Genomic DNA, 27843 nt, shown 5'->3' with positions numbered 1-27843 from the left:
CCAGTAAGTCCTGACATGCTGCACAACACAGAGTCAACAGGCTGGACGAGACGCAGACGGAACGTCACTACGACTGGATAACAAAACAAACCCGCGGGTTAGCACTCTCTCTCAACTTTATTTCTCTTGAAGGGCATTTTTACAAATATACTTTTTTTTTTTTTCTTTTTTTTTTTTTAATCGTTGTTGATACAGACTTTTACCGGTTTGGGATGTAACTTTCTGTGTAGACTCTTGCGCCCTGGCGGAGCTCCGTTTTGCCGGACAGATTTCTCTTGTGTTCGCTCACATTTCCAAGGCGAAGTTGCTTCTTTGTGTGGGGCGACAGGTTCGCCACATTTACATGACATTGTAACACTTCTCTCAGTTACCTTTCGATCATGGCGGAAGCGGCCCAGCAGCCACACCTGGTGGATATCGACCCGGATTTTGAGCCCCTGTCGCGGCCCCGGTCGTGCACATGGCCCTTGCCCCGGCCGGAGTTCATCAACCCGGGCGACTCCAACACGTCCTCACCGGTGCCCTCCGTAAAGCAGGAGCCCGCCAGCAACACCGACTTCATCAACAACCTGAGTCTGCTGGAGGAGACCGAGGACTTCACGGAGCAGAAGCCCGTTATCCTCTGCACTGATTTCCAGTGTCAGGAGAACTGCATTCACCAGCAACCTCCGCAGCAGCAGCAGCAGCAGCAGCAGCAGCAACATCAGCAGCACTCGAACCCGCAACTCCCGCATCATCACCACCAGCAGCAGCAGCAGCAGCAGCAGCAGCAGGTGCCTCTGCTCTCCAACCCGGTTGGCTCTTCGTCCTCGGCGGCCGCGGCCGCTGCTGCTGCCGCTGCCCAGAGGAAAAGCAGCTCCTCCCGGCGTAACGCATGGGGGAATATGTCATATGCAGACCTCATAACCAAAGCTATCGAAAGTTCTCCTGAGAACCGACTTACTCTATCTCAGATTTATGACTGGATGGTGAAGAGTGTGCCTTATTTCAAGGACAAAGGAGACAGCAACAGCTCTGCAGGCTGGAAGGTACGTTGTTTTCTCTCTCTTTTGGTACTTTTCTCCTGGTGATAAGGTATGTTACAGTAGTGTGTGTGTGTGTGTGTGTGTGTGTGTGTGTGTGTGTGTGTGTGTGTGTGTGTGTGTGTGTGTGTGTGTGTGCGTGCGTGCGTGCGTGCGTGCGTGTGTGTGTGTAGCCTATGTGGTGGATGTATGTTTGAGTTGCAGTTGCATGTTCCAGGTCCTGTAGGACAAAGTTATTCAGAGAGGAGTTTTGGAGTGTCTGTGGTTGTATACTTAACGGTGGGTTGACAGTTACTTCATTGTGTTTTATGCTTTGTTTTTGTCTCCTGTGGTATCACTGTAATATCCCTCCAGGGATTTCTGGCTTGTGTGTCGTGTTTAAAAGCCAGTTTATTATGACTATAAAAAAAGCCTTTTGGTCACGGGTGTTTATTCTAGTTGATTTTTTTTTTCCTTATCTCCATCATCTATCATCATTCCCTGTTTTAGCGCTGGAACAGCATTTGAGGGACTTGTGCTAATATTTGCACTTCGTGCTTATTTCTTATTTCAAATGTTTCTACATTGACAGAAGAGCATGTGTGAAGAGTTGAGAGCCTGTTCAGTTGTTCATCCTTTGCTACAGTTCATGGTCACGTGAAGCCATGTCATCACCTTCATTGTTATTCATCTACTTCATGGCAATTTAGTAAACTGACCAATTGCTACCATCACACTGAGCAGTCATCTGACTCCTTCAGTATGATGAGTCTCCTGACTTTTTTTTTTTGTGGTTTTTTTTTTTTGCTTTGCCTTCTTTCGTTCTCTCAATTTACTATTCAGCTGTGAGTTCTGACAATAATTGAAGCAGCTGTCGTCTCCTTGTTCTTTGTTAAAAAAAAAAAAAAAATGCCTTCTGATTTTAAGGCTAAATCCCAGTTTTCCATTTTAGAGTGTTTGCCTGAAGTGTTATTTATATATCCGTGTCGAAAGAAGATACCACAGAGGCGTCCATGTGTCCTAGAGACTGTCCAAAACATTACACAAGAGGGGACTTCAAATTTTCTCATGCAGTGTGACAGGCCCTCCCACTGAACACTGAAGGGCGTGAACCTCCCTTTGGAGACACATAGTTTCAGACAATAAATTAATGACAGTCTACTTTCCCAGCAGGAAATCATATTGAGCCCGTAGCCACACAGTAAGAGATTTATTACAGCTTCCCGCTGTTATAGGTTGTCTGGGTTGCTGATGAAATGTAAAGCAGTTGTGAAGTGTTTTTTTGTTGTCGTTCCCACTCCCCCCTCCCCTGTGCTTCTTTTTTTTTATATGTATATAATTTTTTAAAGACCACAAATGGTGCAGTTTTCTGAAACACTGTTCCATATTCATCTGTTTGAGCTCATGCTGAGCTGTCAGATGAAAGTCCCGTCAAGTTAAAATAAATATGAACGGAAAACTCCCATTGGTGTAGTGGAATACACACAGTAAACAAAGTATGTACAGGACATGTTGCCAGGGTGGTGATATTGTCCAAGTGGGATTGGTCCTAAAAGCAATCCCTCCCCTTCATTCATACTCACACTCTAAGGTTTGTGGGTTTGTTAGGATTTGTAGTCAAGATGCTTTCAAAATAAAATGCTTTGAGCGTAATGTCTAGGTGTGTGTGTGTGTGTCCCTGTTATGGACCTAATTATAAGCTTGAACAAGAATTTGCCCTCTATTCATTTTTTTGTATTTTTTTTAGCAAGAGCATTGAATGCCATTCATCCAAAATATATCCGGTTCATCAACTAAAGAAAATTGTGAAAGGATGCTTTCATTTTCAAGCAATCTGTTGTAATGTGACACCTCAAAACACAAACACCTGCAGCGTGTTAGTCGCCTTGAGTTTATAACAAACATTTCTGCTAAGAGAGTTGATTTCTCAGTTTGGCTCCATGAGTTTTAGCTGTACTATTAGCACCCCAGTGACGATGAAACACACCTGTGGTCTGCACTTTCTCTCCCGTCACACTGTAATTTGGAAGTTAAAGCAGAGCGTGATGAAGACAAGTGACTGAGTTATTTGTCTCCAGCATCATTACCTACAATGGTAGATCATTTACGTTTTGTAAAGCATGCAGCAGAGTCACAGTGACAAAGACTGAGGATGTCTTTGTGTCCTCGTTACAACTAAATAAACTGAAGTTTCTCACCGTTCTTCCAGCCATTTAACAGTTTTTGTGTGATTGGCGGCTTGGAGAGGGGCGCTCAGCCACCGCCTGGGCTCGCTGCTTATCATGTCACGTTGGGGGTGTAAACTGAGTAATACTGTGGGAAAGCAAAGTGCCATTCACTGCTGCGAGGGGAGTTATTCATAGAGCTCCCATCGGTTCCACACAGGGGGGCCATCGCACATTGTCTCTTCCAAGCAAGCTCACTTATAAGGCGAGAGCTGAAGATAAACGGCCTCTTTGATAAAGATGATGTAAAATGTAATGTTTGTGGTGAGTCATGCATCTAATTGTTTTATTGATGCCTTTTAATGGAAACAATATTTTCAGACAGTCGTATTCATTTCTCATCATTTAACTCCTTGAGTGTATCCATTTCTTTATTTATCCATTTAAATGTGGCAAAATACAAATGTATTTCTTTGTCTGTAAAATAATTTGAAGGCCTTTTTATATTCTTTCTCGACTAGAGTGAAATGACTAACTGGAAATGAAAAAATATGTAAATTGTATCGCAGACCTCGTTCTGAAGACTTTAGCTTTACCAAATGAGTTCAGACATTCAAACAAAAGCCCTCAAACAAACCTAACTTTAAATCTGGACTCGGAGAGCCTTTAAGAGAGCCTGAAATGAAACGCAAAATAACGACAGGCTGCATGATTCACAGGTTGACTAATTTGTTGGCTGAAGTTTTGATGGCTTCTTTTGTGCTGTAGGACGTACAGCAGATCTCACTCACTGAAGACACACCACGAAAGCTTTGTTTTGGAGGAAACAGTGACTGCTCAACACCTTGTAATATTAGTTGTAATTCACTTTTGGTTCATTCTTTCTGAACTTTTTAAGGATGAGTCGTCCATGACTGATTTCTCTGAACAGACGTTGCTCCCCGAAAGTGAGCTGGCTGAAGCACTCGCAGTTTTCATCAATGTATGATTAAGGCTGTCTGCTCTGTAAATGTTTGAGGCCGAGCTGGTTCCCCAGTGCTGCCGATCCTCCACAGTCAGTCGTGCCTGAACTGAGTCATGGCAGCCTCCACACTTCTCAGGCCGTCTGTGACAGTGTGAATTTTGAGGACAGTTGTGCCAGGTGGGACCAGCTTGATGAAGCTCTCAGAGTGGACTGGACACTGGCCCTGGCACAGAATGCCATCCAACAGGAAGGAGAACAGATGGCACAAATGATGTCTCACCAAAACTCTCTGCAGAGCTGGTTTTTATTTCTAATATGTCCTGTTCCCCAGAAGTCTGTCTGCTGTAAAAAAAAAAGAAAAAAAAAAGAACCATTTCACTTCATAAAATGTTATGCAGCACACACGCATTAATGCAGTACTTGCATACCTGCCAAAAATCTGTTCTATTATATGTATTTCTCTACTATATCTATGTCAGACCAGGATAAATATTTGCTCTCAGCTGATGGAGCTGCATGTTTCAGGTACGCTTTGATGTCAGTATCGAGATCAATTCGGTCGTAGGTTTCCTCTGTACACGATGCTCTCTTGACCTGAAATTCCTCGGCCTACGCTGGTAAACACTCCCATGGATCTCCAAACAAACTGTGCCGGAGCAGATAAACACGCAGGTCCGAGCCAATTGTACAGCAAGCGACACGGGGGACATTACCATGTAAATGCACCTACTGACCCCAGTCTCTCTTAGTCTTACAAAAACTGGGAGTATCGCAGCGAGGAGAGGCTCAGACAGGTTGTGTAGCAGCTGGGGATAACCAAGTCATAGATCCCAGGGCCTAGCTGGGGAATGAGGTTCGGGATGCGATTTGTGTTCTTTTAATTGACTTGTGTTGACAAAATAATGAGTCCAACATTAACACTTCACTTTTCCTTTTCTTTAACCACCATGATAACGTATTCTGTGGCCATGTTTGTCACAGAAGTGTCAAGAATCTGAAACCCCATGAACCCGACCGATACAAGATTTTTGAGGCTGATATTCATATTGACATTTGCATGTTTAAGAAAAACGAGAACAATTCATCTGCTGTTAGCACTTTTTATTGAAACCTCAACACAACAAACTATTTTTTTACACTTTGACCAAAATATATACTGAGTAACCTTCAAGATTAGAACAGACTTGAACTACAGCAGGATTTTAAATAATATTGATATAATATGGTTGAGATCGTATTATCACGATCGTCATGATTAGACCTGAGGAAACCTTGCTCAAAACTCAAAAGCAGCCAACAAACTTAAACTGCCACATCGGTGTCAGTGGTGCAGAAAAATCTCACCCGCAGACTAGATTTCTGTTGGCTTGCAGCATACAGTATGTTGCAGAATTCTACTTAAACATCACATTTAAGGTAACTCGTTTCAAGTGTAATTGATTGGTAATTAGGTTCAATTTAGAGTCATATGATACTTTTCAATTTTAGTTTAACGTTTGCAACCGATTGTTGTTGAGTGAGGAAGCAGTGGTGCATCTAATTGCTGTGTGTTATCTTAAATGTATTCCCCATGAACCCTGGGATTATGTCTTAAAGAAATAAAGAATTTAAGAATTAAGGCATTCTAATCCTGAATATGCTCAAAGCTATTTGAACTTTATCACCAGCCTCGGACTGTTTGTTTCTCTGGGTCTGAATGTGTATTAGGAGGACAGAGAGCTGGGTAAAACAGCAGTCCTCCTGTTTCTAGTGGTTCAAAACACATGTATACACACACACACACACACACACACACACACACACACACACACACACACACACCCTCCGAAGGCAGTCGAGGACTCCAACCTTGGCATTGCCCCAAGACATGAGGGGCAGCTGTGTTTCTTAAGCAAAGCGCTGAAGGAGCTCTCCTCACCCTCCTCCCCATTTCCTGCCTATGCTGCCTGCCTCTCCATTCCTGGTTTTCTGCATCAGCACAAAGCGGGCCACACTGGGTCTTTTGAAGGGTTAGTGGACCCCCCCCTCCCCCCCTCCCCCAGTAGCCAAAGCCAAAAGAGCTAACTGTCTTCAGAGAGAAATTAAGAGATAAAGTAGAGAGAGAGAGAGAGAGAGAGAGAGAGAGAGCACAGCAGAGACCCAGAATACTCTAAGTTCAGTCTGGGTGACACTTGTTAGGAGTTGCATAACAAGACATTTACTGGAATCAGGGAGCCGCAGGCCAAAGTCTGGTGCCACTGGTTAGTCAGCGGAACTGTGAGCCACTGTGTTAGAGATATGTGGGACGCTAGTCTCGTGTGTTGCGTGTGTGTGTGTGTGTGTGTGTGCGCGTGTGTGCGTGCGTGTGCGTGTGTGTGTGTGTGTGTGTGTGTGCGTGTGTGTGCGTGCATATGCACATAACCTGGGCCTCATAATTGAAGCCCTGCTGCTGGCAGATGCACAGACACGATGGCAGACAGACTGACGGGCCAACACCGGGAACATTCCAGCACAGGCTTTTATATCTTTTTTTTTTTTTTTTATTGTGGCATGGTATTCTGCCTTTCCTTTTCTCCCCATCTGATTTTAATCCAGTATCTCCTTACAACTGCCTTTTCCCCTTCACTTGTTGTAACACTTAGTGCTTTGAAGTGCTGAATCACCACAGCGGGGGGTGTTAAAAAGTAGCTGCGAGTATTGATGATTACTACTTGTTACACTTTAATCTGCTCTGTCCGCTGTAATGATTATTTCCATTGTCCATCAATATTGTAATTTCCATTAACTAAGAAACTCGTGAGTCTGCGCTATGTTGCAAAAGAATGGAAATGCCCATCAAACTCTCAAAGTAACGGTGACATTATTAAGTTTAAAATCTAAAGAGGATTACATTTTTTTGTAATTTCTTATTAACGATGGAGAAGAACCAGCAAAAGTTTGTCTATTTCGATGATCAAAATTCTCTGATTAACAGCTTATTGGACTACTTGTTTAGGTGTGTGTGGTGAAGCATGGTATAAAAGTCTGACGCAGATGATGTGATGTAACTGCTCATCCACACTGATGTGATTGAGCAACAGTTTGAAACTAGTGTCCCCACAGATTATTTCACAACGCCATGTTTTCCTTCTGTCCTGCTCCACTTATCTTTTCTTTTTTCTTTTTTTTTACCTCTCAGCCCCGGCATTTAAGTTGATATTCCTTTCCACTGTCTTTCATTCATTCCTTCTCTCTTGCCAAGAAAAATGTTGGGATAATATTAAAGTCCCAACAGATTGAAATAATAAATAGGCAGGAAAGCAGGTCAGTGTGGTGCAGTAAGGGCGCTCAAATGGTGTTTGAATGTTTACGTCTGTGTGTGGTACACGTGTGTTTTATTTATGGGTCCAGACATTCTGTTTCTGTGAAGTCATATCACTTTAACCTCAAATGAATATCAGCAATCAATCCCATGTGGCGCTTCTTTTGGCAGTTGTGTCTGAGTCAAAGAGGGCTTGACAGTTTGTACTTCTTACTTAAAAAAGTTCTGATTATGTTTACCACTCCGCTTTCCAGTTTATATTACAGACATTATGGTTTTCTTTACTCCGATGTCCCCAAAACACGCTGACCTACAAATAAGTTTTACTTAAAAGGGACAATAATTAAGATTTCTGTTGCCCCACAGACAAAACGATCACATTGGATGTACAAAGGGTTGACATGCTTTTAATGAGAAACTGAGGGAGAAAATCCTGTCTTATTACATCTTGTGTTTGTTCGAAATATTGTGTAATTTGTTTCAGAGCTTCTCATAAGAACATTTGGTCTCCGCCGTTGAATATGAATCTTCCCTTATTGGATCAATTTTGATTGATAAAACATTTCACTAAAACTCAAGATTTCCCCCCCAGATGAGATATCTAATTTCTATTTATCTGTTATTTTCTCCAATTGTATTTCAACATGTTTTTATAATGCTCTTATTAAACCATATTTGATTTATTTTGTCTGGAGCATGATCTATTAAAACAGTAAATTTCCAGAACTGAGGAACAATCGCTGACTACACAGAATATTTTCATTCTGAGTCACATAGCCGGTGCTACAGGAGTCGTTATCTCCCTAGGAAGGACACTGGAAAATCCCGTAAAGTGCCACTTTCATGTTGAAAATTCAAACAAATCATGTCAAATGTGTGCTTGGGGTGTTTCCACCGACCTCAGACACTGGCATCACACGGCGCTCCTGCCAGAGGTTTGTTTTGACAGTACTTTTTCTGGCTGTAGCCCAGCAGACATATCGTTCACTGAGTGTAGCGTCCAGTAACTGCACCCTTAACGTGAGTGGTATACAAAATGATACCAGCAGGGAGTGGAGCCTGATTCAACAAGACACAGGAGTAGTGCCCACGCAGGTTTTGCTTTACGCTAAGAGTTCAAAATATGGAGTTGAAATCCAGGTTCAAGTAAACAGTCATTTAGGATGAGTCAGAATGTTTTGTCTCTCTGGGAGGAGAGCACGTGACCATTTGTTTTGGCAGTGGGTTTCTCCCAGCCATGGCAGTCTGTATCATAGAATATGCCGTTGCTCTGTATGCTATCACAACTTCTCATTAGTCCGAACAATTATACAAATCTCCACTGGGGTTAACAGGAAGACCTCAGCATTGTTTAATGGTGTGAGAAAGAGGAACTGTTGTAAGGATTTTAAACCATTTTACCATTGAAGTGAGAAGTGAAAGCCCCTAGCACTTCTTCACTTTGGAAATATGTGGCGTCCCATCAATTTCTCATAGCTTGTGTGTGTGTGTGTGTGTGTGTGTGTGTGTGTGTGTGTGTGTGTGTGTGTGTGTGAACTGGCTGCAGACACACAAGGAGTGAGCAGAGCAACACTTTTATGTGATGGCTCACTGCTGAGGGCCCCAAACCACAGGCATTACCCAGACCCACATTGTTGTGCAATTCCTGCCCTAAAGCGATTATGCACGGTGCCTGTCAGACTGGCCCGGCATTATCACACCATCACACACTCATTCAGGTCGTCTATCACATACATGAACGCTCACTGGAGCTCTGGAGCTGGCTGGCGTTGGTGGAAATTTAAATCCACACTTAAATCAGAAATGCTGTTATGACTGTGCAGGTTTTCCCGCTTCTGCTGTCACGAGAACTGATGGTTTGTTTCAAGGCCAGAATGCATAACAGCGTAACCGAACCGCCCTCAGGGGGGTTCACTTTAGGTGTGTATTGGTGTTGCAACATTGCGGTACTATTGTCTTGTATAGCAACGTTCTTGGCTGACGTAGTGTTTAGATCATTTTTTAAAAAGGAGAGGTTACCAGCAGCAGTTGGGTTTCACTTGACATTTACTATTACAAAATACATAGACAAAAAGCTATTTCAAAAGTAGGTTTGGGATGTTATTTTATCACCCTAACAGGTATTTGAGACAGACTAAAGAAAAAGGTTTTCCTGAGAGTGCGTCGGGTTCCCTCCTCGATAAACACACTAATGTTTTAGAGGGTAAATGTAGTGCAGTCTGCGAGTAGTACCTCTACTTTTCCAGTGTGAATCACCTTTCGCGGTTCTTGCATTGGATTGTAGGGAATACATCTGTGCCAGTCAGGCTTATTTGATGGAACCACAACTGGGCTCATTTTCTCTCTGTGATTCATTCAGTTTCTAGTTGTAGTAATTGGCAAGAAAGATTACATTGTAAAAAATATTTCTGTTTACAACACTGGGTTTTGTAACCAATCCAGAAGCATTATCATTGTTTATTAAGGACATCATCATTTGGATAATATATTTTGTTGTTATTTCATTAGCAAAAGGGAGAGACAGAAAAAGTTGCATGCCCAAAAGAAAACTTTTACTTCTTTGGCTTCTTTGACCATGGTGCCATTTTTGCAATTTGTATTGTTCTACACTCATATTTGAGCTTTAACACCGTCGTTAAGATTGTATCTGTCTGATGCAATTCAGCATTTCTCTATCTAACTGTAGAAACGCTATGATCTCAGTAAAAGTGATTTCTGATCGATACATTTTCTGTCAGTACATGCAGTTGGCTGCAGTAATTGTGTAAATCATTTATTTTCTAGATACTGTTTTCTTTGTCTTCTTCAACCTGCACATCTTCCTTTTTATGCAATGCAAATTTCACCGCCCGGACTGACAGGAAGTTGGTGCTTTGAAAGCAACACAAGGTATACAGTGGTGATGTAATCAGCAGAGGAAGCAACACTGAGCAGATTCAGCAGCTTCTTCCTCTTCCTGTGTTTCCTTCATTTTTCGTCATTCTTCCTCTGCTCCATTCAGAGCTGGGAAGTGAATGAGTGTTGTTGTTTATCCCCTCTTCAGATTAACATTTTAATTCTGCTAAATTCTCACATTGAGATTCACACTGGACAAATCATTTTAATAATATTTTATGGAGTAAGTAAAATGCTGACGTGAGACTTACCCTTGTACACTTCCTGTCCTGACCTGCACTCATGCCAGCTGACTGACAGAGATGCCAAGTCTGGGTCATGGTTGGTTTAATGTCACACTTGCTGTCTACTGGCCCTCACAAAAATGTGAGCCCTCGCCATGACCAATAAGCTTTTTATACTGATATCATTGCTTTAACTTTTTATCCATAGAGATAACAAAATATCCACAAAAGTCTCTTTCAGATCCTTTTCAAGGATATTTTTTGGGCAGCTGTCCTCATGACACTTTTCTTGAGCGTAGTCGCATACTGTGTCCTCCAATGACAGTGGTGCAAGACCAACAAGGTTAAATAACAAGGACACAAGTGATAATCAAGAAAAACAACTATATATAAGTGGTAAGCCGAGATATTTTTTTTTTATGTTAAACACAATTCTTTTTGCATTTTGAAACATGAACATTATCTTTTTGTGATAACCATAAAAAATGTAGTCCAGTTATCAGTTTCTGTTAAAACACTTGGCCGATTGATTAAAGTTGCAGTGCTCCTTCTGCTCGATTTACACGTGTTTTATGCACGTTTTATCCTCTGCATCTCATAAGGCTTCATTTGTGTTTTTTGTTCCATGACTTATGCTAATTTTAGAAGTGGAAAACAGGTAAGTGTAAAGGTGTTGTACTTCCTGCTTAATGGATGTTGTCAAAGGAGAACGAAAACCATCAGGAACTGACATCAAAAGTGTAAAACTAAGATCGTTTTTGCTGATGAGTAATTGTTGCCAGTTTTTCATTCAGTCTTGTACAATACAATTTCCTTAACAAAGAAAAGACCGCTTTAAAAGCCACGTCACGGAGATCTATGACTTCACAAAATATTTTATATTTTATATATATATACTATCGTCCATTTAGTAGCAGTGTTGACAATATGCCCGCTTTTGCACTCTGTCAAGTACCATCCTCCAAGTGATCTACTTTCATTTTGGTGACCTTCGTGGTGTTCAACGGGAACTGCTATGGTGCTGTAGAATTTCCCTTTTGGGAACAGTTAGCATTCAGATGGGGTGGGGGTTGTTTGTCTCAGCTTTTCTACTGATGTTAGAGCTTTAGCAACTTTGCTCTTTCTGTCACATATAGCTGAATCTCATAAACTCATATAGTGAACTATAGGTATATATCTCTCCGAGCCATTTCAGAAATGTAATTATTTATTTCAACGTCGTTGAACAAAACAAAAAAGTGTACCAATGACAAATCCTCTCAACCCTCTAATTGAATAGATATATGGTTGCAACGACCATAAAAACCACACTGGGATGTCTTGTGTTTGTCCATTTGAACTGGGGTAACAAGCACATAAATATAACCCCAAAACACTCCCCCACCTCCATCGGTGCGTCACTCTTCCACGGACGGAGGCCGTCACACAGGCACCCAGCAGTGGTCCACACACTGCATCTTTATCCAGGCGGAGCAGGCAGCAGCCCAGCCCAGTGGCTGTGCCGATCAGAGGCAAAAAATATCCCCACTCCACAGACACAGCTCTGTGCATTGACAGACTCGCATTGTGTTGCGCATAGCAGCACATGCACATATTTTAGCATGGTAAGCTTAGCCAGCACAACCCGGTCCCTGTCTATACACATGAGCCGCGTGCAGCCAAAGTCTGAGTCAGGAAAAAAACAAGCACAACATGTAAACCCAGAGCGCCCAATGCTTTTAGCATGCTGCACGGGACATTATTTTCAAAGTAATTATCGTAAACAATCAATTTTCTGTCCGGAAAAACAAATACAATAAGTAATGTGAATCATTCAAGTGTCTCAACGATGCAGCCAACATTCATATTTAATTTATACTTTTAAGATGTTTTATAATGTTGAATTTTTGCTTGTGGGGAAAATAAATCCTTGATATCAACATCTTGAGAAGAGAAGCAGTCATTCAACTACCTTTTACATTACCATGACAACAGCTCCCCTGGATTATTATTTGCCATTCTGTCATCCTTTTCTATCCTACTGGCCTGATGAAATAAAACAAGTTGCAGCAAAACCCTGAAGGTTTATTTCTAATGACTGCAAAAACGTGGGCTAACTTTTTCCAAATGAACTGCCTTTTGGACTGTTTAACTTCTTGATTATACTGTATAGTTTCAAGTTTGAATGTATGGCCAGTCACTTGCTTCTTACGCCAAGTTTTCTTTGCAGTCATTTGTCCAAATGTCAGACCTGGCGACACTAGAGGAAATGGCAGATGATTTATTATTCTCTCAAGTTCTGTTTGTTGAGTTCCATAATGAGGGCAAATCTGGAGTGGGGAACTGCTTCTAAGATGTGCAGTAGGAGTTTTATCCACTATTGTAATCCTGCTGGAAAAGCCTACCTGGACAAGGTCCCACTCTTTCCTTTTTCCTCTTGTTTTGCCCGGTCAGACTACAGAGTTTTGATTAGGAAGTTGTGGCTCTTGAACCCACTGTTTTCTTCTGCTGGTTCCTTGCTCTGCACCTACCAGGGTCTCATTTTGCATAGAAACCAGAGGCATCAGTGGGATCTGTATCAGGACCGGCCAGCTCTTCCTGTGCGGATACAATGCAGCAGGAAGTTCACTAATAGCCTCTCTGCCACTCGTCTCACTCGCCACTCGTCTCACATGGTGATGAAAAATCCTGGAGTTTCAGTGTCTTTGCTGATTCTCACCGACTATTTATCATTTGTATGTAGCGTCTGTGAGGCCGATCAATCTTCGGCTTCATCAGCATCCACTCAGGCTTCCGAGTTCAGCTGCGTGTGTTTAGGGGGTAGGGTTAGTTGGTTGCAGTAAGATTGCTCACGAAGGATTGTGAAAAGGCGATCCTGCCAAGAGGCCGTCTGTAATTACATTTGCAGACAGATTTGCTCCTGCATGACTTGCATTTTCTGCCTTTCCATCTCCACTTTATGATGGTCATATAACTCATCTGACAATGACCATTTTGACGAGGAACCTTCCTAGAAGTCATACACTGCTACTTGGGCTCATAGGATTCTAAAGTGAATTTAAGGAGCTCTACACTGAGGGCTCTGTGTCCGGGCCTCCGCTCTCCCCTCTCTTTGCCAAATTGATTTATTGGATGTTGACGTCAACAGGTGAGAAAGGGACCCTTTTTCCTGCAGCACGTGTGCGATAAGCTGTGTCAAGTAGTGTACATGTCCCAGAAGAGCCAGTGAAAAGGACAAGGGAGGAATAGAAGACGAAGAAGGGGGCAGGATGAAGAAACAAGCTATTTCTGGCTACAGCCATATCCGAGGGTCAGTTTCCATTTATAATCTACTTTTTTTAAAACAGAAATTGTGGAAAAACAGATTTCTTTTTATATCACTGCTAACAGTGACACGTTTATGCTTTCCCTACCCTGAGGTGCTGTGCCATGCTGCTCGCTGCCATGCAACCTTAATGACAACAATCATTTCCTTTTCTCCAGACTATATTTTTTACACTGAGGATGTTAATAATACAGACCGACCGAGGCTGACATTTCCTCTGTTCTACTTTTTTTTTTATTTCCACTGCTTTTTATGATCATCGCTGTATTGACTTTAGTAAATAGGTCAGTGATTTTCACTGGTCTGTTCAATATTGGTGCTGATAATAACATATTAAACTGCAAACGTATGAAGTCATCACCGTCTGTTCAGATGGCTTTGTGAATGTGTGAGATTCATTTTATGTCGCTGAGCGTAGGGCCAAAAATATTGTCACGATTTATTTTCATATTGATGTAGATTTATTATAATACACATTTATTACCACTATTTGCTTTTCAATCAATGTCGGCAAACATCTTGTCTAACATCCACACCGCAACAGTCACAACGCTTTTAAACAAGCAGCACTCTGACCTTTACGTGTCACATGTGCTAAATAAAGACATATAAATTAAAAAATTGTGACATATAAACTCTAAAACAAGACAAAGAGCTGCAGTGCTGTTTCCTGTCACGGACTGAGTAATGACTGAAAAGAAAGGCATAAGTGACTGCTGAGAGGCTTTTTGGCGAGCTTGACTGCTGATGCTAGTGGTAGCAGCGTGGGGCCATAGATTTAGGCTCTCAGTGTACCCAGTGGGACGGTAACCTCACCTTTTCAAACAGTGTAAAATGTTTTGTGTTTCTCATCCGAATCGCCACAGCCCCCCCCCCCCCCCCCCCCCCCCCCCCCCCCCCGCACATCGCAGAAAATTTCACCCTGCAGTTTATCCAGCTTTAGAAATCCAAATTATTTGCAGAGCACTGAGGTTGTGTGAGCACTCTTTACTAACATTTCCTTGTTTTGCACGTATGTCTAAGTCTGACTTTTACATTTTCTGCGACGTGTGTTTTCTTTTTTTCTGGTTTTGGCCCGACATGTCTCAGCTGCATGACCCTGCAACTGTTGCCTGACAAGTGCCTGGCGTTTGTGAAGCTGAGAGCTGAACCACACAGAGGAAAACATTTATCATCAGTTTATCATCATTATTAATGAATTTTCTTTTTGTGAGAATTCTCTACATTGTTTTATCGCCCAGCCTTTGCTCAGCCTTGTTTCTTTTTATTTCCCATAAAACCAGTACCGCATGTAAACTGTTACGCCGACAACCAAATCCCAGGATTTATAAAATCAAGCTCAAATTTAGCTGCAGATATTTTCCATTCAACTCATTTGCTCTTGTCTCAATTGACTATTGTTTTTGCTACATTTCTCTCTGCACCAAAAAGCTCTTTAATGTCAGACCGGCCTCTGGATCATCGGATACATCTGACACAGAGGGGAGAAACTACTGGAAAAGTGTCTTTTGATGATTTAGTGATCCCGGTGAGTGTTAGTTGTCTGTCCTGCCATCTCACCTGGAGCTGTGTGCTCAGGGCCGATGCTGTTGTTTAGTGGGCAGACATGCTGAGCTGGTCTTACGCTAATAGCAGGTTTACACGTTTTCTGTCTTAAGCACACTGCTCTAACTCAGCCAGACTCGGCACAAACCTCCAGACGTGACCAAGCTGCCGCATCAGGGCTATTTATTTAGGCGGTTAGGAACGGTGCACATGCCCTATAGGTTGTCCCCATCTCACCTGCAGACATTACACAGAAAATAGCTAGTTACAGCGTGAGAACACACCCACTGTTAAGGCTGTGTAACAAAAGGTGAATGTGCCTGTTCAAGACAGCACCGTTTTTCTAATGAGTTCAGTAGAAATAGTGCAGGGTAACCACATTCTTCACTTTCATGTGTTCCTTATCTCTGGTACATGTATGAATATATAACTGCTGACGGTTGAGCTCAGACCTGCTGCACTGTATACCTGTAGCTGTATGGGCTTTGCAGCTGAGGTTTCACTTGTGGCTTCAGTAGATTCAAAGCAGGAGTGCATGTAGGTGGTGTTGCACTCTTGTGGGGATTTTTTCATGAGACAAGTTGACATTTGAGCTGCTCTGCAAGTGTCTGCACTTCGGTCAGTGTGCCATCATCTGTCTGAACCACTGTCTCCAGTTTTCTGCAGGAGCATGGTACACAAGAGAGAAAATGAAGTGAGAAATAAGGAGAGGGCAAGGAAGGAAAGACGTGGAGAGGATAACGGAGGGCAAGAATGACAACAAGATGAAGAGATGAAAGCAGAAAAAGTACTCAAAAGGAGGAGAGAATAGACAGAGAGGAGATGAAAGGATAGGGGTGGAGGTGAGGCAAGACGAGTGGAGAGGGAGAGGAGATGAGAAGTAAAGAGAAAGAGAGAAGTAAGGAGAGGGCGATGAACAGTGCGGCCTTTCAGTAGTGCTGCCAGTGAGGGAGGTTAAATCCACACAGTGTGCTCTTTAATGATCCAAGCACACTCTGTCACACACAACCCCTCCCTCTCTATTTCTTAAACAGCCGACACTCAAAACACATTCTCCTGCTCTCGCACGCTCGCACCACCCACATGTCTATACTACAGCTACTCTGCCTATGTTCAGACTGCAGGCAAAGATTTGTTTTTCAAATCAGATCTTTAGGTCAGACTGTTCGCACTGTTATTCGTGAGTGAGCAGATCGGATTTGGTTTGTCTGGACATGAACAACCTATGGGTTGCTGTGCTACATTATACATGCAGCTACAACACAGAAGCTGCTGGGACGGTCGTGGAAGCAGACATTTGATTTCAGCTTCTGTCCGTGAACCGACTCCAAAGCGCCAACATCGACACTCTCTGATAGCGCTCTGCTAGTGGTGGCGTAGATTCTCCTCACTCTGAACATCATTACGTGATGCATTGCAAGTGTTGCAATAAATTCGATCTGAGTCGGCATAACGTCAGACTGAGACGCATCTATAGAAATCTGATTCGATTCACATTTCCAACCACAACCAAAAAGATCATTGAATGTAATTTTTTTTTTGCCGTCCAGACTTTCAAAAATCAATCTGGATGGATATGACAACAAAAAACCCCGATTTGGCCTGGAAGTCGGAACAAGGATTTTGTTGAGTCATGCCGCATCCAGTCATGTAATTCAGTTTCTGTTGTCACACGCCAAATTACTTTCTTTAAATGAATGTTGTGTGACAAAAGTCATTCGTGCCCGTTGCTAAACATAAACTTTTTTTGACAGTGCGGTATGATGTGGTGTGTGTGTGGGAGGGGGGCGGGGGGTATTTGTGGTGTCCACTTTGCTCACGAGTCTGCGGCTTTGCATTCCATGCCTTTTTCTCTGCTTACCGACCGCCATGTTTCCTGTGAGACAGGAAGTCAGCTCTGTTTCCTGTCACCGGCCTCTTTCATGTGGTCACTTCCTTGTGTTTTGCCAGTACCGCTATGTTCTGAATGGAGTTGCTGGAGCTCCTCACCGTGGGCTCAGGAACAACAGAGAGAAGTCTTGTTGTTATCATGAGCGAGCTTTCAGAGATACATGTCAGGTTACTGCCTGTTTATTTATTATGATTACATTCCTCAGCGCAAACAAAGATTTCCATGCCTAATAACCATGTATTAATTGCAAGAAACTTTTAATGTGTTTACATTATTTGCAGTGTAATCTTTTCTTCTTTGTGTCCAAAACTTTCTTTGTCGTTCTGTTGCGTTTTTTTTTTGTTGGCAAAAAAACTCTTTTGAGACGCGACTGAGTATTTTTATGTAGCAAAAGATAGGAACGTCCTCCGGCGACACTAATCAGAGTTTAGTTGTGTGAAATTGTGGGTTTCGTAACCTTGCTGAGGAATGTTGATTGTGATTTCTTTACTGTTTCCTCAGAGATACTAACAAGTTGGCTGTGATTATAATTTAACTTTGCAAACTGTGATTAGCTGGATTGTTTAGATTCCTGTGCACTGCAGCCAGAGATAAATCCGTGTCACATACGTACGGTTTCAGGACCCAATACAAACAGACTCTTACTTGTAATAATCTATAAAAAAAAAAAAAAAAAAAAAAAAAAAAACAGTTCTCGATGCCTCAAAGCGCTGCTCTTTCATACATGTGTCTTTGTCTCTTAGTGGACGTCTCGCGTACATACGTTCATCTCCAATATTGTGTGTTTTCAAACCACTCTATCACTGGCTGCAGTGGAGTGAGCTGTAAAATCAAAACCACACTGTGCTGCTGTTTGTCGTGCTGCCATTCCACTAAAAACATAAACTGACAGTCTCTCTCTCTCTCTCTCTCTCTCTCTCTCTCTCTCTCTCTCTCTCTCTCACACACACACACACACACATGCACACACAGTGGGAGACGAGGCTTTTCCATTGGCCCCAGCAGACACCCTCAACCCCAACCCACACTCCCCACACGGCACACCGAGTTCTGCCGAGTCCTGGTATTTCCCATCAGAGCACTTTTTATGACCCTTCACTTGTACTCTGTCTCTTGCATCAGTGTTTTTAAACTGTTTTTAAAATGTTCCCGATCATCACACCCTGTGTTTTTCAATGTGACATAAGCCGATATAGAAACCAGAGTCTCCAAAGTAGAGACTTTAGCTGTGAGATTCCTCTTCCTGTCATCAGGATGATATAGAGCTGTAACAGGACATCCCGGCGGCTGTGCACACATTGCAGTCATTCCTTATTGAAGCACAGCTGAAATCAGCAGCACTCTGACCAGTCATGGGAAGGAGAGGCTCGTGACCAGACTTTACTCCTCGCCCTTTTGTCATAGCTACTGATGTGCAGGACGAGGAAGAGGAGGGGGAGAAAAGCATTTGCTAGGCTAATCAGGATAGGGCTGTCACATACCTCAGACCATGCAAATAGCCTGAGACCATTGGCTGAGTCAGTGAGATCATTTGATTCAGAGGTAATTGCATTCATTTGTAAAGGACCAGTGTTCGTACGGGCCCTCGTGTGCCCGAGAGGCTGAGGTCCTCCAGTGGGGAAAGTAAAGAGAAGCAGCAAAGGAAAAGTAAGGAGTAGAACCAGAGATGTTGAAGAAAAATGAGAGACAGGACAATAAAAGATGGTGTGATGGCTGAAAAGGAACGAAGTAACGTTTTGTTTTTTTCCAGCAGATTATTCACTTCATCAGTTATTGTTTGAAAAATTGTCAACAACAATTTTGTAATTTGATGAAAGGAAAACATCACCAATTTTACACAGGGGGGCCTGTTCACATGTGAGGAGGGGTCATATTTAGCTTGTGAAAACAGTAGCGACTTTGAGAAAATAACTGTGATGATGTCACAGTAACGTCATGAAGATTATCTCAGCTTGGGTTTCAGAATTTAACATTTTTAAGAGAAAGTATGTTACAAACTGGAGTTGAGTTTGAAAGATGTTGGGATTTAACAGCTGAGGTGAGGTATATTAAAATATCCTATAAATTTGAATTGTGGTAAATACTGGGATGGCATGTTTTAAAAGCCTGCCACATAATAGTGACTGAAACCACCCCTCTTTTTAAGATTGAAGTACCGTGTCTTGGTTGTATGCGACCGCCACCTCGTCACGTGTCAGTTGACCATGTTTGTCCCGACTCATATTATATGTATGTAGTGAAGACTTGAAAGTAATCTTGTGTTCACTTGCTTGGCCAAAAACACAAAATTGTAGAGATTACCAATAGACAATGATTCAATTATTTATGTTGCTGATGTTGCTGCAAAGAAGCCACAAATTCACACAACTTCTTCAACCCGACAGCAAAGATCTGTACAATCACCAGTCTCACAGTGGACACCCAAGATTGGATTCTCTGTTTCAGTATTAACCTGAAGGCAAAGTGGCGTTCACAATCCCCCCTCCCCCCTTCCGAGTTATGAGTTATGGCATCATATTCACAAGAATTGGATGGACATGAGGTAGCGGTGACCTTGACCGTTGACTACCAAAATGTAATCATTTCATCCTTGAGTTAAAGTAAACATTTGTGCCACATTCGTAGGTGTTCCCTAAAGGCATTTCTGAGGTTTGGGATTTACAATAATTTTACAAACGTGAGGTGTCAATAACTTTGAACTTTGACCAACAAAACGTTGCCAGTTCATTCTCCAGTCCCAAGTAAATTCCTAAGATATTTCATACACAAGAATGGGATGCACAGTTGGAACAATAGTGAGACCACAGTGACCTTGAACTTTGACCAGCAACACTAATCAGTTCCGTCTTGATTCCAAGTGAAAGTTTAGGCTAAATGTGAAGAAATGACTTCAAAAACTGGAACAGACACCATGTCACCATGACTTTTGTTCATCAATATAGAATCTGTCCTTCCTTGAACTTGCACTTGAACATTTGTAACAAACTTGAACCTTTTTTCTCGAGTTGTTTCTGAGATATCGCAATTTGAAAACGTCATCCTCTTGAGCTTTGGAATAATATGAAGAGTGTTTGTTGCTGTTTTCTGACATTTTGTTGACGAAGGAAAATCCTTTTTTACTTTGTTAAGAAGTTCATTATCAATGAAGATTAGTGTGATTTAGGGTCGACTGGGACCAGATTTCAGAGTGCAGGATGACAAGAAGAGGTGAAAAGCGAGCAGAGAGCAGACTGAACCAGATGTGAAGCGAGCAGTGGTGACTCACTGCAGGAACAGGCTTGATGACGTTAGCCACTATGCACGCTAAGCTGTGTGTGTGTGTGTGTGTGTGTGTGTGTGTGTGTGTGTGTGTGTGTGTGTGTGTGTGTGCCAGGAGTTCCAGCTTTTCTTCCAAAACAACAAGCTTTACGCTCGCACAGTAATGTCTGGACAAGGCTCATTACTTCATGTTAAAACCCGGACGCTAAATGATACAGAGCCAGAGTGTTAATTATTTTCTCAGGGTAAATGGTCATTTCAACAACGGTTTGGGCTGATGTAGAGTTTTTAAATCATGACAGGCTGCAAAACAATTGAAGTCTGAACAGTTGAGTAAGCCAAGTGTACCAGTACAGTAGCACTTACAGTGAAGCAGGAGAGGAATGATGTCTCGTGTTTGGTGGTTTGCTCAGCAGACATTTGCCCAATATTCTCGCTCTTTTGTTTGCCCTGTTTTCATAACGCTTCACCAAGCTTCCTGCACAAAAATTAGTTTTTCCACTGGTGGTGTCACTAAGCAACGCTAGAGCGCGGCATTAATGTGTCTGGAAGGAGGAAAGGTTAGTGTGTTTCCTCCCTTTGATTTTGTGCTGGTTTAGACAAGACACGTAGTGAGGTGGAATGTGACTGTTGGTATAATGGTGTTTTACAATAGGCCCCCTTGTTTTTATGAAGGAAAGCCTACATGTACAGTATATTTAGAGTGTAATCCTGGCTCTGCTCAGGATGTATTGCTCATGGAATAAACTTACTGACATCCATTGTCCGTGTGTGCTTGGGCGCATGTGTTTTGAATGGCAAATGGCATTATATTGTTGAGTGACCTTAAAACTCCCCTTTCTCTTTGTAAGTCGGCTGTCAAGTCGTGCGTGTTTTTGAAGAGAGCCACCTGTACGAGTGGATTTGCACTTGCATGATAAAGCAGAGCCGAGGTGTTTTGGGGAAAGAGCAAACACAAATCTCTCTGTTTGTCTCCTCCTCACCCAGCTTTTCTCTTTCTCCCTCTTCAACAGAACTCCATCAGACACAACCTGTCCCTGCACAGCCGCTTTGTTCGCGTCCAGAATGAGGGGACGGGGAAGAGCTCGTGGTGGATGTTGAACCCGGAGGGCGGGAAGAGCGGCAAGTCTCCGCGACGCAGGGCAGCCTCCATGGACAACAACAGCAAGTTCACCAAGAGCAGAGGAAGAGCGGCCAAGAAAAAGGTAAATCAGTCAATGATCCATCTGTGGTGTTAGGCTCAGAGATGTTTTTCATTCTAAAGAATCAAATTTGAATAGTGTTTTGATGGATTATTACTCACTGTGTGTGCTAAAAGCTGACTGACATACCGTACCAACATAATTCATATAACTACTCTAAGGTTCTAAAGGGCCTTCAGATGGCATAGGTTATGATTTGGCGCTTTCTAAATACAATTGAAATGAAATAATATCATGTTATAAAGACTAAATCATGATGGATTTTGGAGATTGAACATGTCAGAGCTGAAAGAACTTGAATTGTTTCTCCCTGTCTGTAAACATCATCTGCATAGTAATTGTCAGGATCACATCACGGGTATTTGGCAAGAATATTTTGGGGTATTTTGTTAGTATCACGCAGCCGTATCTTTTATTTCCAATGGTTTCTGCCCAAAGGACATTAAATTAGGACGTTAAAGCGACGGTCTCTGCCACGGACGGTACTGTTGTTACACTGAGAGTCTCCCTGTCTCCCCACAGCTGTCTCTGCAGGGCGGCCCTGACGGAGGTGCAGACAGCCCAGGCTCCTACTCCAAGTGGCCTGGCAGCCCCAACTCCCACAGCAACGACGACTATGATGCGTGGAACAGCTTCAGGCCTCGGACCAGCTCCAACGCCAGCACGCTGAGCGGCCGCCTCTCCCCCTTCATGCCTGAGGACGACCTCGGAGAGTCGGACGTGCATATGGGCTACTCGGGAGCCCCTGGGGCCAAGATGACAGCCACGCTGCCCAGTCTCACAGAGATGACGGGCTCTCTGGGACACAGTTCTGAGAATGTCATGGAGAACCTCCTGGACAACCTGAACTTGCTCTCGCCCAACAACTCTCAGGTGGGAGGAGGGGCGACCACCCCTGGCTCCTCTCAGTCCTCCCCTTCTCCGATGATGCAGCCAAGCCCCGGCTACCCTGCTTACAGCTCCCCGAGCATGGCCTCGCAGTCCCAGCAGGAGTACCACAAATGTGTGTACGGCCAAGCAGGAATGAACGCCCTGTCATCCATGCCACTGCAGGCACTCTCGGAGAGTAAGCCCAGCTTTGGGCCCAACATGGGCCAGTACAGCTGCACCGCAGGGCTTCTGAAGGACCTGCTGACGTCAGATGCAGACCAGCATGGAGAGCTCATGCCATCAGTGGACACTGTGGTGTCTCAGTCCAGCGGAGGCTGCATGCTGCCGCCGTACAGCAGCAGCCAGCATGCAGCCAAACTCATGGGAGTAGGGAACGGTCACCCGCATGCTCTCTCTCACCCTCACCCTCACCCTCACCCTCACCCTCACCCTCACACTCACCCTCACCCTCACAATGTGCACAGCCAAGCCCCGGCCACTTCACCAGCTATGAACGGCCGCTTGCTCATGTCCCTGAGCTACAGCGGGGGCACCGCACGTTTGCCTACAGCCAAAAGCCCAATGCAGATGCCTTACGGCCTCTCTGGCCACCTCAGCGGGGGGGGCATGCCTGTCGGCTTCTGTCCTCTCAACACCAACGGATACGGTCGACCGGGCCTGTCAGCAGCCTCACACCCAGAGAAACTGCCCAGTGACCTGGATGACATGTCCTTCGAGAAGTTTGATTTTGACATGGAGACGGTCCTCAATGAAACTCTGATGGACGGGGATTCACTGGACTTCAACTTTGAGCCAGTAGTGACCCAACAAGGTTTCCCGCATGGCGTGAAGAGCACCACACACAGCTGGGTGTCAGGGTAGAAACTGTAATGCAAAAAAAGTTCTATTGAATCAAGTTGTTGCTGTTTGGTAAAAGACACAATCAGAACTCATTTCAAACTAAAAATGTATCTGCAGATACATTTATTTCTCATCCCAACATCATCTACAGTCTCTGTCCCATAAACGTTCAGAGGCAGGTCGTGATTGGCAGAGGATAAATTATCATCAGAGCCCCCGAAGATGAAATCAGGATGTTTTTTGGGGGAAATATCAAATAGCCTGTACAAACTAAGTGCCAAACATTTTTGCCTTAACACAAGAGCCAAACTGAAACACACCTCTGATTTTTGCAAGTGACACTGCCAACTTCATCTTAGCAGCAGCCCAATATATAGACATGCACAAACTCTTACAATGCTGTTTACCGTGTCATCAATCTAGCATTTTGAGTGCACAAGTAAGGATAAGTGATCCCAGCAACGGAAGAATTATGAAGTAACCTGGCTCATGGTTTTGTGCACTGACATAATAAAAGTTGAGGGATTTTTTTTTTTTTTTTTTAAATCGGGCGATGTTACATAATAACTTACTTATTGCCTGTATGTACATTATGTATTTTTAAAGATTGTAAATAGTGTTTACAAGATGGAAGCAAAAATTGAGGCAGCAGAAATGAGTTCGCAGAGAAAACTGGATCAGACTCTTCAAAACACACGTTGCGTGGACAGATCTGTTGAGATCAATCAGGCTGTAAAATGATAAATACAATTTCTGATTTCTTGTACATACATTAAGAATGTATATTAAAATGATGTAGTAGATGTTTACTAGATTTAGTATATATTTGAAAAATAAGTTATTTGGGGTTAATATAGATTTATGCTGGTGCAAAACCTGCACTTAGACATCAGAATTGTTCCGAGTTATTCGTCACTCTGAACCTTAATACCACAGGGGCCTATTGATTGTGCCTAACAAAGTAGATCCTGACTGCAGGCTTGAAGGGTTTTTTTTTATTTTATTTTTTTATCGTAAATGACTTTGGTCCAGAAGATACTCAAATCCAGCAGTCTTGAAGAAAATAATCTTTATTTTCAGTTTCCTGCTTTCATTTTTTTGTCGAGGTCAAGAAGAAATAAGTGACTGTCAGTTGTTATTGTTTCCTGAGCACTCTTCGGTGCTGTGAATGTTACGAGGTCAAAGCAGTTTGGATAAAAGTCATTCTCAATGATGATGGTGAATTTACACACCAAGGCTGAGTAAGACCTGCTGAGATTGTCATCACAGCCTGTGCCCTGTTTAGTTTGATTTTTTTTTTGTTGTTGTATTTTTCTTCTTTGTTGCTAAAGGTTTAGCACAGTATGATTCATTTTTGTCCAAAAAAAAAAGCCCTCTAATGCTGTCACTGGGCCTTACAGCCTTACAGCTTTCTAACTGCCCTTCCTACCTCTATCTATGAATATGTTCAATATTTGATATAATGGTAACGTGACTTGATAGTGCCAATTATCTTTGTAATAACAAGTCTATTTTAATTATTATTTTAAGTTTCCCCTGAGAAGCACCACTAAGTCTTAAGTATCTGATTTTATCTTAGCTTGTATATTTGCATTTTCGGACTTGCTTTTCCCCACTTATTGCTGTACTAACAACAGACCTTTCTGCCTTTTAGTGACGTATTATGCAGAGTCAAAAATAGTGTACAAACACTGTGGCAACCTTTGTGAAGAGCATGTCTGTAAACATGACTGCTTCTCATGAAGTCGACTTGTTTGGGGTCTGTAGGACAAAGCGACTTAGAGATAAAGTAAAACTGTCAGCTGACAATTTGACATTGATGTTTATTGTAGGATTTATTCAGAGACAACATCAGCAGGTGGTGATCCCATGCTGTCAAGGACTCTGAGTATGCAGGTTTTTATTCAAGTTGTTCACGCCTAACTACCGATGAAAGGTCGAATTAATGAACTCGGTTATTTTGGTTAAAATGAAAACTTGCATACTTCAGACCAGTAATGGCAAATGATTGGACGCCACTGACAGATTATAAGAAAGACAAGGGAGCTAAAGTAAAATGGAATTCTTTACATTTTAAAAGTCAGAGGAGCCGCTAAAAAAAAAGCTGCTGTTTGGCTTTGTTGCCAGGGATGGCCTTTTCTTAGCCCAACATGTCATAGTGTACTATAGCCAAATTTGCCTTTGAAGTCAAAGTGATATATTTAGCATTTTTATCATGTGATGTGTTCAGAACTATATATATTCGTGCCGGTCACTCAAGTCAGGATAAACTGTAATGAATCCATGTAGGTTCACTCTAAAAGTTAAGGAGCTGTACTAAGTAAATTATATCTCTACATTTTTAAATGATTGAATCTATGCATTGTATTCCTTAATTTTATGTTGCTATTGTTATATTTTCTTTTTCCTTAAACTTTTAACAGAGACGTTTTATTGTAACATAGCGCTGTGATATGTTATGGTGTTGTTGTTGTCAAAGCTCTATGTTCCAGATAGTTATATGGGAAAAAATGAAGTTTATTTAGAAAATAGATGATGCAGTGATTGATACGCTAAGCTTTTGTAAACTGACAATGTTGTTTTTATTGTATCCAGCTACAGTTTTTAGAAAATAGCAACAAAAAGCAAATTACTAAGAAAATGTACAGATATATTGCATTTTTAAAAAGAAAAACAATATTTAGTCATCAGAGCAGTCCTGCTCAATATGCAGATCCTGGACCAATTTAGATATTGTACTTTTACTTACATTTTAAATTAAAAGGGCTACTCTTAACAAGAGGAAGAGTTCCCATTACATATTTTAAAATAAAAATCTGTTACATTTACCTTACCTTTATATTTATACAGGTATAGAAGAATAAATTGGAATAGTGCTTTGTGATTTGCAATCAATAAGAATATGTAACATGTTAAATATTAATGTTGTAAGACCTGAATAAATGTACTTCTGTGTAAAAGATGTGGCAGGTTTGTCATTTACCAATATGAACGACATTGCATGCAGATGTTTATATCAGAATCTTGGGAGTTTTGGTTTGGTGCAAATATGAATATATATTCGTAGCTGCTATGCAGGCAGACATCATCTATCACTATTCCTTAAAGAAGACCATGAGGCGAGCTTTAAAAACTCAGAAAGCTAGTAAGTGAACCTTTGAAACTACAGCTAATGTTTTTTACATTTAAATAATGTAGTCTGTTTTATAAACCGTCAGTGGGTGGGGACAAATAACTGTTGTCTGTTTTTACAATAGAAGTGAAACTAGGTGGGAAACCTGTTTGGCAAAAACAACAACAGCAATGCTAATGTGCAACAAACTAGAATTGCAGCCTGGTGGTTGTACATTCATTTCTGTCTAGACTCATATGATATATGTAGAGAAGACTATGAATCCTGATATGAATTCACATGCTTAGTCAATAAATCTGATTAATTAAGTAGTGCACGTTTTAAGATATGGATATTGCTGCAAACAGGTTATACATTTTAAAATGTAAATGAATCACACATTGTCAAACAGCAGCTCAGAAGATCTGCACAAACACCAAAGAATCAAAGAAATATGGTCACACCGGAGTTACGTCACTGAATATTGGCCACAAATGTATTTTTGCATGACACCATGACGTTGCCCTTTGGCCTTTTGGATTTTTGGATTTGCCCTTTAACCCCGAACATCTAATCACTTCATCCTTCAGTTAATAAATTCCCTCAAGGCGTTCCTGAATAACTGCGTTTACGAGAAGGGAAGGATGTTAGGTGACTGTGAGCTTGACGTTTGACTCCCAAAATATAATCAGTTCATCCTTAAGTCCAAGAGAGCATTTGTGCAAAATTTGAAGAAATTTCTTCAAGGTATTCCTGAGTTATTGCATTCAGAAGAATGAGACAGACAGATAGGACAGATGTGAGGACACAATGACCTCGTCCTTTGACCTCTGCCCACAAAAAAACGAATTTCTTCATTCTGCAAGTTGTGAACATTTCTGCCAAATTTAAAGAATTTCCCTCAAAATGTTCCTGAAATATCACATTCACAAGAATTGGATGGACATGCAGTTACAGTGGCCTTGACCTTTGACCTTTGACGACCAAAATCAGTTCATTTTTAAGGCCAAGTGAAAGTTTGTGGTCAAATTTGAAGAAATACCATCAAGCTGTTCTTGAGATGTAGCCTTTACGAGAATAAAATAGGATGGACGGACGGACAGCCTGAAGACGTAATGCCTCCGGCTGGCTGCCGTGATCACTGAGGCATAATAAGGATTCCATCTACCAATACATTTGTGTATAATCGTGACAATAAAGGACTACAGGCTAATTTGGCGAGTTCAACAAAGCAAACAAGTTGGCTGTTCACTGTTTGAACAATGAATTCT

General features: G+C 42.1%; 1 protein-coding gene across 1 annotated transcript; it reads left to right on the top strand.

Annotated features, from left to right (window-relative positions):
- The first annotated feature begins 22 nt into the window (after nucleotides 1–22).
- Nucleotides 23–26420, top strand: foxo1a (forkhead box O1 a). Its single transcript, XM_069161197.1, has 3 exons — nucleotides 23–1028; nucleotides 21541–21732; nucleotides 22252–26420. The coding sequence occupies exons 1-3, from the start codon at nucleotides 381–383 to the stop codon at nucleotides 23479–23481; spliced, it is 2070 nt and encodes a 689-aa protein (XP_069017298.1). The 5' UTR covers nucleotides 23–380; the 3' UTR covers nucleotides 23482–26420.
- The last annotated feature ends 1423 nt before the right edge of the window (nucleotides 26421–27843 follow it).

Source organism: Embiotoca jacksoni, unplaced genomic scaffold, assembly GCF_022577435.1.
Source record: "Embiotoca jacksoni isolate LCO1_2020_lvr unplaced genomic scaffold, fEmbJac1.0.p SCAF_28, whole genome shotgun sequence".
Lineage (NCBI taxonomy): Eukaryota > Metazoa > Chordata > Actinopteri > Embiotocidae > Embiotoca > Embiotoca jacksoni.
The sequence above is the reverse complement of the archived record's forward strand: the minus strand, read 5'-3'. Positions and strand labels throughout refer to the sequence as shown.